General features: G+C 41.7%; 1 protein-coding gene across 5 annotated transcripts in view; it reads left to right on the top strand.

The window, feature by feature from the left end:
• Positions 1–592: 592 nt before the first annotated feature.
• SEPTIN5 (septin 5) overlaps positions 593–12,565 on the top strand; it is a 58,555-nt gene continuing 46,582 nt past the window's right edge. For 2 of the 5 annotated variants that reach the window (XM_072144513.1, XM_072144506.1), the window contains exons 1-2: positions 593–775; positions 900–910. In XM_072144513.1, coding sequence (XP_072000614.1) covers positions 730–775; positions 900–910 — 57 coding nt within the window. In that variant the 5' untranslated portion in view covers positions 593–729. The remainder of the gene's footprint in view (positions 776–899; positions 911–12,565) is intronic. The other 3 variants (XM_072144507.1, XM_072144508.1, XM_072144509.1) reach the window with 2 other exon arrangements.

The following is a 12,565-nucleotide window of genomic DNA, read 5'->3' as shown; positions in this document are numbered from 1 at the left end:
CATCTCAAGGAGATGGACAGCATATGAGTTATGTCACAGCCAAGGGACTAAATACTTATGGCCATGTGATATTTTAGTTTTTCTTATTTAATAAATTAGCAAAAATATCTACATTTCTGTCTTTTTCTGTTGATATGGGGTAAAGAGTGTACATTAATGATCTTACCAATTGGCTGCAATGAAAGATAGGGTGCAAAATGTAGAGGGGTCTGAATACTTTCCCTACCCTCTGTATATATACATTTGGACTGTTTATATACTTGCTTTTCTCCCCTAGTAACTCTAACAGATGCCCGCAGTGGCAGCACCCAGGGGTGCTATGGCTGTGTATGTGTGTCCCGCCCTCATGAGGGGATATACTCCATGTCAGTAGAGCCGGGTGGTATGAAGGTGGTGATGTGAGCACTCCCCAGCCCCATGGGGTAAGCAGTAGTAATGGGGACTCTCTGTACGTGGAGTAGGGATCATCCATTAGTAGACAGCACATTGACGGCTCAGCACCGGGCAAGAGCAGACAGCGGGGGGCGGGCCCGTCCTGCGTCCTCTGCGGACCTGATTGGCTGCACGCTGTAGGCTGGGACAGGCTGAGCCAATGGCTGTAAGCTGTGAGGCCAGTAATGCAGCAGCAGCCTGGTCTCCTCATCCCTGGGAGTCTATTGTAAGGGAGAAGCAGCAGCACAAAGAGCGCAGCGCCCGCAGCCCGCAGCATCAGCCAGCGCTGCCCGCACCATGAGCACCAGCATCAGGTACAAGAGCAAGCTGCTCAGCAAGACAGGTGAGGCCCGCGCTAGTGCAGGAGGGGGCGCCGCCCGCCGGCCCGCAGCATCACCTCTCTGACCTGTCTCTCTTCTCTCTCCCCGCTCCTGCTGGATTCCCCGCGGCCTCCCGGCTCCCCGCAGATGAGAAGGAGGTAAGCGCCCCCTGTGTGTACTGTGTCCTACATGGCATCGTGAGCATGGCATCACTGCTGTGCCCACCTCCCCAAATTACCCGCACACCATAGCACGTCACTGGAGCCATCGGCCTCCGCACAGGTTCCCTGGCATCTCCTGCAGGATACATGGGATGAGTGAGGACAAGATGTCATCTGGATGAGGATTTAACCCGTTCATCATCTGTTAGGGGAGGAGAGATCCGACTGGGAGGGATCCAAGCATTCCAAGGATCACTTCTCCTTATCTACACTACAGCCAATTATACTGTATCCATCCATCATTACAGCACCCATGGACAAGCACCCATGTACACATGATACAAATGCAATCAGCCATGTACAAGCGCCCATGTACAAGCACCCATATATACATGATACAAATACAAGCACCCATCATAACCTGGTGCTGTAGATGCAGAGCAGATACATAGTATAAGAAGCCATCGCTTCTATCTTACTGGTAGTAATGTATGAGCAATACTGTATATACAGAGCTTTGTTATCTGTATCTACACAGTGTTTTACATGTTTTATTACAATAGCTATCTATAGCTCTGCCTATACACACCCTGCATTACATATCAACCCTAATAATAGGGTGTTGTATTTACAGTGAGGGATCTGTATGGCTGTGGTATCTGTAGATGCTGTGTATATATGATGGATCACTGGCTACCTCTGATGTTTATCCTCGTAGATTCTGTGACATAATGTAGCTATTTTCTAGAAGGAATGCTTCATGGAGGAGGACCAGGGAACAGGGTCTTTATATATTGTATGGATTCTTTATACACCATGTAACATGTACACAAAACAAATACATGTGTAAAATAATCACCAAAGCCTGGATCTAGATATCCGATCTCCGGATGGAATGTCCTGGATGAAAGGATGGATGTTTGTAGTGATAGAAATGTGCACCCTCGCTAGGTGTCCTGCAGTAGGATACAGGTGGTGTATTGTACTAATATAATGCATGTGTTCAGCAGAAATACCAGACCATTTATCATTTGGAGGAATGTGGGCCCTTGGGCTATATCACTCATTGAAAATGTTATGGATTGTATCAGAACTGGGTGATAACTTCTAAAGCCCCTATAGCAAAGTCACTTTACATCAGTTACCATGTAGTGTTACATTTGTAGCCTGTGGTAGTAGGTGAGGGTTTAGTGGCCAATCTAGCTGTGAGAAATGATGTATTGCTCTACTACTTCTCTTATGCTTAGCCTTTTTTAGTTCCAAGGGTAACAGTTTAAAGGACATCTTTCACCAGATCAAGAAATGTAAACCAAACATACGGACATCCCCCCTCTGTTGTTCTTTTAGCTTCTTATGCTCTTGTTTTTAAAGAAAAAAATATGCAAATGAACCTGAGGGGCACCATTAACTCCTATGGAACCTGGAGCCCCTCAGGCTCATTTGCATAAGAGGAAAAGCCTTTTTTTTGTAAAAACCAGGGCATAAGAAGCTAAAAGAAGAGCAGATCCTACTAGATGGGGCACACCCCATCCCATCCATCACTGCTCACAAGAGGATTTGGAGGCCAGAGCCGCGATCCCAGCAATCTTTACTATCAAAAGTGTTTGTCATGATGAGGAAGCTTCACTTAGTCATTACCCAAATGTGTTAGAATCTGAATGGTCATAAATTAGTCTAAATGGCATTATGCCCAGCGGGTGAATTTACTATAACAGATCTGCACTATGGATGATGAAATATAAATCCATTTTATATGATTTTAGGCTCTGTTATGTTTAAGAGCCTGTTGTGTCTTGGGAATAAGAGATGTGCCCATGAGTGTTACAAATGTATACACAATGTATGTTAAAACCTGGCAACAGTTTGTACACATTGATATAAAATACACAAGTAGATGTGTACAAAATAATCCTTGTTCATAGAAATAGACATGTGTCCCATTATTTAGAGAAACATATGTATTTTATAGCTACAAATATTGTCTGAGGTCACATTGGGGGAATTTAATAATGGTTCTGTGCTTGTGTTTTTTATCAGGCAATCCCAGGGTTTTTTATTTTGTGCCTGTTTCAACAGATTTTAACTGTTCCAACACTGTGCGCAGCTTGTTTCTGCAAATTTTCCTGCACTTCTAATCTAAACACCTATTTGGTGCACATTTAGAGCAGTAGAAAGCAAATCTAACAACTTCTAAACCCCTTTCTGAATGTGGACTGAATCGCCACAAAGTAAAATCCCAGTGCAAAACACCACTAAAGTCAGGTGCCAGGAAACAGTCTTGGCGCTTCAAATGAATAAATTCCCCCATTGCACCAGATCTTGTGGTTGCTGACAGCACTGGTACCATATTGTGTATTCTGTATGCCAGAATGTATAGTATGTTTTGTGCATCCCAGGATCTAGAGTGTGTGTTGTGTATCCCAGGATCTAGAGTGTGTGTTGTGTATCCCAGGATCTAGAGTGTGTGTTGTGTATCCCAGGATCTAGAGTGTGTGTTGTGTATCCCAGGATCTAGAGTGTGTGTTGTGTATCCCAGGATCTAGAGTGTGTGTTGTGTATCCCAGGATCTAGAGTGTGTGTTGCGTATCCCAGGATCTAGAGTGTGTGTTGCGTATCCCAGGATCTAGAGTGTGTGTTGCGTATCCCAGGATCTAGAGTGTGTGTTGCGTATCCCAGGATCTAGAGTGTGTGTTGCGTATCCCAGGATCTAGAGTGTGTGTTGCGTATCCCAGGATCTAGAGTGTGTGTTGCGTATCCCAGGATCTAGAGTGTGTGTTGCGTATCCCAGGATCTAGAGTGTGTCTTGCGTATCCCAGGATCTAGAGTGTGTCTTGCGTATCCTAGGATCTAGAGTGTGTCTTGCGTATCCCAGGATCTAGAGTGTGTCTTGCGTATCCCAGGATCTAGAGTGTGTCTTGCGTATCCCAGGATCTAGAGTGTGTCTTGCGTATCCCAGGATCCATATTGTGTCTTGCGTATCCCAGGATCCATATTGTGTCTTGCGTATCCCAGGATCCATATTGTGTGTTGCGTATCCCAGGATCCATATTGTGTGTTGCGTATCCCAGGATCCATATTGTGTGTTGCGTATCCCAGGATCCATATTGTGTGTTGCGTATCCCAGGATCCAGAGTCTGTGTTGCGTATCCCAGGATCCAGAGTCTGTGTTGCGTATCCCAGGATCCAGAGTGTGTAGCACAGGTGTCAGATGTTACACATGGAGCCCTCTTTGTGGGCACCTAGGCCATTACCCAGAGCATAGGTCACCATTTAGGACTCATGGTCTCCCCTTGCAGTCACAGGCAGCCCAGGATGTGCCACATTCAGTGCTATTTTAAATAGAACTGCAAGAGGAGCCAGGAGGGGTGGACAGTGCTGAAATCACATTGGAGCTGCTACTCTGCGCCCTGTGATTCTTCCTGTTATCAGGGTACCCTGAAGGGAAGCTACAGTAATAATCTGAACTTCTCATTCTTTATACTGTATTGGTGCCCTCAGGTCCCTGATATAATTGAAACCTGTGACAGAACAGGGAGCAATAAGTTACTGCTTAAATTGCCATTTGGCACTTTACGAAAAATATGTTTTTAATAGGTTTTGGTTGTGGTTTGGGTTCTCGTTACTGATCTATGCTGTGTGTTCTGTATCCCTGGATCTATAATATATTCTGTGTTCAATGTCACTGAATTTTACTGAAGGTGTTACTGGGTTATGCTGTATTATATAACTATAATCATAGAATTGGAGGATAATTGAACAGTGGTCTGCAACACGTGGATGTTACTATAACTCCCACCATGTCCTGATTTGTGGAGTTGGGTCATTGGCAGGAGTTAGTAGATGCCCAACGGGAATCGCGGTATTGCCAGGCTGCACCTGTACTGGTATTTACTTCAGATAGAAAGTACATGTGGGTGGTCCTGTGTACAGACACCCTCACACATTGTGCCTGAGCTGGGTTCACCTGTACTTGCCACAAAACCACAGCAATTTAAGGTGCAGCACAGCAATTGTGGTAAACCCTGTTTAGTTACAATGGGACATTAGTGAATGTTGTTGTTGTTTCTGCAGCGTGTATGTGGATTTTTATCCACTCCATTCAGGCACATGGGCTATCAATCTTCTGCATGTGATTGCAACCTTAGAGCAGTGTCTGCAATGTGTCTCTCTAGGACAGGTGATGTAAAACTCTCAGCAAGCCCTTATAGCCCAAGATTGGAAAATTTTGGTAACACTAAGATGTTTGTAGGTTAAATATAGGGAAAGACAGGTGAGAAGGTCAGAATGGGCAGCCAGTGCCATGACCACCATTATTCTAATATGAAAGACCGTACTGAAGGTAAGTATAGATTGTGCCATGTGACAGACACCGGCATCTACTAGTAAATAGTTACAACAGCTAATACTGTCCTCAGAGGAAAACGGAGGTAAGTGCAATGCTGTATATGACTGACCACCATAGACTTCCATTTAGTGTTTAATGTCTATGTCTATGTGGTCTAGGGTGAGTTTTAATACATAGGTTTAAAAAATACAAACAATAAGCAGGCAACCTTGTCAAATACTTTTATTATTTTTACATTTTTTGGTTTTTGTTTCTGTGAATTATAGCCATTATTGAGAAATGGTTGCTATTATAGTTGTGTATAGTATCAGTCTCTCCTCTTTCATTTTTTTCAGATGCATTAGTGTATAGCTACACAGATACTATATAATATGTATACGGTACTTGAAGGGATTGTCTTTTTGCCATTTTCCTTCATTTTATCTATTTACATTATTTCACAAACAGGTTTCCATAGAGAATGCTTAGGCATAGACAGCATGAAGTGTCACTTTCAGGCCCCTTTCACGCCTGCGTTTTTCACGCGCGTTTTCTACGCATGCTTTTGACGCTCAGAACTTGCATTGCACTCTGACCCATTGTAATCAGTGGGTCTTTTCAGACTTGCATTTTTTTTTCACGCACACATGCGCGTATTTTTAAACGCGCGTTTAAATCTCAGCATGCTCTACTTTTGCAAGTCACGCGCCAAACGCACCATACAAGTCTATGGAGACGCATCAAAAACCCATTGCACTCTGAGACACTTGCAAGTGCAATGCGTTTTTCACGCATCAATTGCCATAGAAAAGATAGAGCTCAGTCCCGAGTCCATTTCACGCGCATTACCTGCGCGTAAAAAAAACACATTGAAATTGCATTGAAAACGCGCGTGAAAAACTGAGACACTGAACAAACTCTGACTGAAAACTCATTGTACTCTGATGCAAAATGTGCGTTTTTCACTGACCAAACACTGATCGCACCCTGATCAAACTCTGACGTGATCTGCAACGCAATTGTGGAAGGGGCCTTATAGTAGGTATGATGTTCCTGACGTGGGGTAATACAGGCAGTCCCCGGGTTACATACAAGAAAGGTTCCGTAGGTTTGTTCTTAAGTTGAATTTGTATGTAAGTCGGAACTGTATATTTTATTATTGTAACTCCAGCCAGATTTTTTTTTGGTCTCTGTGACAATTGGATTTTAAAAATGTTGGGTTATCATCAGAACCAGGATTAACAATAAAGTTTAATTGCAGACACCTTTTGATAACTGTTAAAGCTGTTTATTGTAGGCTGGGACTAAAGTACAGTACCAGAGGTCCGTTTGTAACTAGGGGTCGTCTGTAAGCCGGGTGTTCTTAAGTAGGGGACCGCCTGTATTTATAAGTATTTCTACATAGTAAAAACAAAATAACCTCTTTTACAGTTTTATTAACTTACTAGTAGCATTGAAGCTTAGCAGCCCATTTTAAAATAGGTGTGGCACCCTGGACTAGTCCATGAACGCTCTCCAGCAAACCAACCCTTCCGTTTATGTTGGCAGGATGGAGATCCATAGACCCATTACACATGTGGTGTAGAAACATTATGTGTGCCTGCAACGTTTTGTATGTAAATGATTGATAAAAAGAACACCGTTTTTGATTAAGTGTTGTTTGTATCTGTCAGTTACACAGCATTATTATTGTTATTGGACGTGTTACACCTTCCATAGTCTTTGATGGGTCAGAGTGGCTGTTCCTGATTATCCAGGCAGTGCTCGCTGTTTATCTGACAGGTCGGCATTACTCAACTGCTTGTATCATTGTAGTATCATGAGAACAGCTAGGGAACACCTACGGGCTGTGCCGGGACACGTAGTGGAGACCTACCTGTATCAGAATGCATATACTATACCAGGGCAACACCTGTCATCACTTTACATTGTGGTTTTGTTAGTATGGACAATAAAGGAACATTTCTCAAAGCATGTACTTCACCTCCCAACTCCCCCACTAGTAAAACCTGCATTTTGTAGGGGTATTTATATGCTTTCCTCTTTTCCTACAACCTCTCATTTTAGAGAAGGGGGTACAAAGGTTCTGCATCTGCTGTTGCACCTGTTTTCTTCCTTCTTTGCCACACAGGACACTTTTACACAATAAATAACCCCCTGTTGTAGAAAACAGGATCATCAGCAGACACAATCCTACCCTTGGGACTCCAAGAACCTTATTTGCATAAAGTTAAATAGTGTTTTATTTTTTAAATGACAGAAGGCATGGGAACGTGGGTGGACTAAGACTGCCATTGGCCCTGGTTGCATGAATATTATAGCCCCTGGAAATCACATCCTATACAGGCGGTCCCCTACTTATGAACACCCGACGACCCCTAGTTACAAACTGACCTCTGGATGTAGTAATTTACTGTACTTTAAACTTAGGCTACAATGAACAGCTGTAGGAGTTATAAAATGTGTCTGTAACCAAGCTTTATTGTCAATCCTGGTTCTTATGACAACCCAACATTTTTAAAATACAATTGTCACAAAGACCAAAAATATTCTGGCTGGGGTTACAATTATAAAATGTACAGTTTGGACTTACAAATTCAACTTAAGAACAAACTTACTGACCCTGTCTTGTACGTAACCCGGGTCCTAGAGTCAAACTTCCTGTGTGAATGGAGGATGTGTGCTTCTGCCTGCTTTCTATCTGCCATTTTAAGACCTTTGAAGGACTTTCAAAGGTCCTGAAATGGCTGTTTTGTACACAGTACACAGTATTGATAGCATGAACACATATATGAGGATTTCATGGGTGAAGGTCCTTCTGCATATAAAATTAGGTGGTTTTGGCCTCGGGCTACCGCTCAAACTGCCTATTTTATAATCCACTACTGCTAGGAAACCATAACGATAGATCTGGGAAACTAATAAAGTACCCTAGATGTGGGTTGATATGGGAGGTGGTAGACAACCTGGAACTGAAAACAGCAGAATCTTCTCACCTTTACTCATGATGGTTTATTGCCAGCAATGTATGAAAAATTTGTAAAAGTGAAGGGGCCCCTATTCAGCAGTGTGAAATAGGACCCTGCCTCTACTAGTTACACCCCTCATTCCTTAGGGTGCTGTTACACAGGGTGTTATGTGGTTTTTAAACGCATGCGTTTTTGTATGTTTACAATGGGTTTGGTTGGTTTTAATCCGTTTCACAGCTGCTTACACTTAAACAAATTAAGATAAACCGGTTCAAACCAGCCAAACGAATGGTAAACATACAAAAAAGCATGTGCCTCCCCCCTGAGCCGTTTCGGGGTGGCACCAATCGTTGCTATGGCAGCCCTGGAGTCCGATCATATGATGTCTATGGCATCATCTTAAAGGCACAGTGCCACAAAAAAATGCTATAAAAACTGATTAAAAAAGCATATGTACTCCAGAATGATAATGTTGCAAAGTACAACATGTCCTGCAAAAAAAAACAAGCCATCAACCAGCTCCGTAGCCCAAAAAAAGTAAAAAAGTTATGCCACTTGTAAGACGGCAATATAAAAATGATAGACTTTTCCCCACATTAGGGTTTTATTTGGCAAATTTGGTAAAACATAAGAAAAAATATTCAAGTCTGGTATCCTTGTAATCATATTGATCCATAGAATAAATATAACATGATTATTAGGCTATACGGTGAACATGAAAAAAAAAGTAAAAAATCCAGTACAGAATTGATGCTTTTCTACTCCTGCCCTAAAAAAAAGTGAATAAATTTCAACAATAGGGGATACCAACCCCAAAATGGTGACACTGGAAAAGGCATCTCATCCCGCAAAAGAAATCACATGGCCCCAATAACGAAAATACGAAAATTTTATAGCCTACAAAAGGGGCCAATGAGGAAGCTAAAATCCTGGCATCTGCAGGGCGCTCCTTCCCTCCTGCGCCTCGCTGAGCACCCATAAAACAAGTAACGTCCACATGTGGGCGGTCTCTGCACTCGGGAGAAATTGCTCAACAAATTTTATGGTGGGTTTTCTCTTTTGGAAATGTGTAAATTTTAGGGCTAAATGAACGTATAACCGTCAAAATTTGACCATTCTAAATTTCGCCTCCATTTTGATTTAATTACTATGAAGATCTCAAGGGGTTAACAATCTTCCTAAAAGCGGTTTCTGATAGTTTAAGGGGTGCAGATTTGAAAATGGGTTGATATTTAGCATTAAAACCACCCTATATATTTTCTAAGGGACAACATGGCGACATTTATAGGAAATTATCGTCACACAGGAACATTTTTTTTAATAACATCCAATTTTTACATATGTTTACATATTACAGATGAATTAAATTACGTTTAAATGCCCAGATGAGAATACCCCTTTAAGCTATAAAATGGCTATGCCCTTAAGGGGTTAAAGCACAAAGAGCATCATGAAGACCATCACAAAGCAGGTGTATTTATAGGGTGCAGTTACATGTTGCAGTTAAAACTGCATCACAATTAGTTTCGAGGTGGTTTTAGGTGCAGTTTTGTCAATTTCTCAGGTGAATGACATAAACTGAATGGGTGAATTTGATTTTGAAGGAGAAAGCTGTTCCACAAATGTCATTCACCTGTTGATTTGATGTCTTTCACTTGTTTAAATAGGTAATACCACCTAAAACCAACCCAAAACTAATTGCGATGCAGTTTTAACTGCAACGTGTGACCGCACCCATACGGAGACTTGATTACACACAGATTGATTATATTTCTCATCATCAGTCATTTAGGACATTGGATCAGTCAGAGATCAGAGACTGAACTTCTGGAGTGAGTTTGCTGCACTGAAAATAAAGGGGCTGAATAATATTGCACGCCCCACTTTTCAGTTTATTATTTTTAACAAAAAATATCCAATAAATTTTGTTCCCCTTCATAATTGTGTCCCACTTGTTGTTGGTTCTAAACCAAAAAAATGTTATCTTTATGTTTGAAGCCTGAAATGTGGCAAAAGGTAGAAAAGTTTAAGGGGGCCGAATACTCTTAAAGCACTGTACAATAGTCACATGGTCTAATGTGACTCCAAAATTTCTAAATGATCCAAGCCTTATCTCTATATAATTCTGTTATGATGAAGCATAGTTGTGGTGTCATATGAGGAAAGTTTATGGGGTTGTGCAGAGTTGATGTCAGATATGATGTGTACTCTGCTATTCCAGAGCAACCTGCCTAGCAGCAAAATATTCCTGGAAGTTGGCAAGTATGAGACTTTTTTTGTCTTGTCATTGGTTTACAGTGCAGATGTTCACACAGTCTTGTCACTTTATTATTACTCTTTTGACAGTTGCTAGAGGGCTGACCCTGATCCAAGTAGGGACATGTAGAACACATTTTGTTTCAGTGTAAATGTAAAATACTGTAATACAGTGTAAATGTAATACTGTAATACCTGTGAGTTTTTACTTATTGTTTCACTTGAGACTGATCTTTTTTGGACTTTGGTGTATCAGTTGCCTGCATTATTGCAACTTCTATGGGACTTTTGGGATCTGTGGACTGAATGTTCGTGACTAATACTGGGTACTAAATGGCAACCAGAATAGAGGGCAAGGATTTATCTGTATCAGCATTTTTTAAATATCTGGTCATATTTATGATAAATACTTTAATGTAGTCCAGAGTTAGGCCCCATGCACACTACCGATGGTGGGCATAGGAATGGCTGCAAGCTTGCGCATAGATGTCAACGGCCGCACAGAGCGACATGTCCTATCTTTCCCCCTGTTACGGCCCATATGCTGTGCATTGCTATGGAGAGGGCGCCTCCTCTCTATGGCGTTGAACGTATGCCCGCCCAGCTATGGCATACGTTTGTATGATTGCAGCCTTATAATAGACAGTCATTTATGACATTTGAGTTCTCAAAGTGCCTAATGCTGCAGGATAAATCTGTCTAGTCTAACTTTGCACCTCTTATTTATTGGCTAAGTTTACACCAGAAAATACAACATATTTTGGTGCAACTTACTGCACCCTCCCAAAAGACATGGGTGGATTTATCCAATTTTCTTGCATACATTCTTTGTCACAAATCCAGAAATTGCAACCAATACCACCTACATGCCAAGTGGGTGTGGAGGGATGTGAAGGGGGTTATGCTCACCCGCAGAGTGGACCATGGTGAGGGATTCCTGCCCCACACCTGTGCACTAGCTATAGCCTACGCCAGGAATTGGCACAGATTATAGCACAATTCTAGATTGGCCGGTAGCACAGTTGACCACCGGATATATTAGGAAACTGGAAGATATCTCTGGGGGCTTTACAGCATGCGCTGGCGTGCCATGTGATTGTGATGAATCCTCTCCAGTATCTTTCATTGTTAGTCGAGCTACTTTTAGAAATGTATTGGTTGCAGACAAAAACATGTGGGCCAAGCCCACAATGGTGTGTTAATAACAATTTGGGAAGGCATTGGGTATCTCCATTGATGCAATTGACTATATGACTTCAAAGACAACCTGCAAATGATGTGCCAGCAGACTGGCTGGTCTGGTTATTAGGCATCTGTATGGTGCTAGCCAAAAGGACCAATTGTCCTGTAAGCTCCCCCATTGGCTAATAAAAAACAAGATACCGGTATCTTGGATTAATAATGTAGTAACATTCCTTCATTTAGGTGTTTACACACTTCATTACTCTATGTAATTGGTCATTTAGGGTCAGGCATTAGGGGGTTACTGTACTCTTCTATACATATTTAGATTTTATGTACATAAATACAAGAACCTTCCACTTTTACCCAGATGTTTTGAATTCCGGAAAGAAAGTACAACCATGAAATAAATTCAGTGTTGTGTTGGTATGATAACAATGTATACACCATCAGGGCATAGCCGTGTGGGAGTAAGGGTATATGTGAGGTGAAGGAAAGTACATACAGGAGGAGACGAGTCTTCATCTAGTCTGAGTATGTGTTTATGCATAAAGGTCTGGTCTTTGTAGATTTTTACTTCTATAATATAATTCTGAATTCTTAATCCTGATGTAGGTCCAATCTTGATACATGGAGGTAATATGTCACCGCAAAATTACCTATTTTTTTACATCAAGTTTTCAATTAAAATATATTTTAAAAGGTCTTGTTTATACTTAACCCAACTCTAAAACGCCCAATACATATTAGATTAAAAATAACCTAATTTCCCAAATTCAGCTGGTTAAATGGACCAGCCCCTGGCTTTACCTCATTGGCAGATTTAGGGGAAGATACGGACGAGGCAAGTTTGTATTCGGCTGCCCAATCCTTTCTCTTGAGATAAGATGCTATTAGAGGAGTCCTACAGTTACCTTCTCA

This window comes from Engystomops pustulosus, chromosome 1 (assembly GCF_040894005.1).
Source record: "Engystomops pustulosus chromosome 1, aEngPut4.maternal, whole genome shotgun sequence".
NCBI classification, from domain to species: Eukaryota; Metazoa; Chordata; class Amphibia; order Anura; family Leptodactylidae; genus Engystomops; species Engystomops pustulosus.
This window is presented reverse-complemented; position numbering and strand designations above follow the sequence as displayed.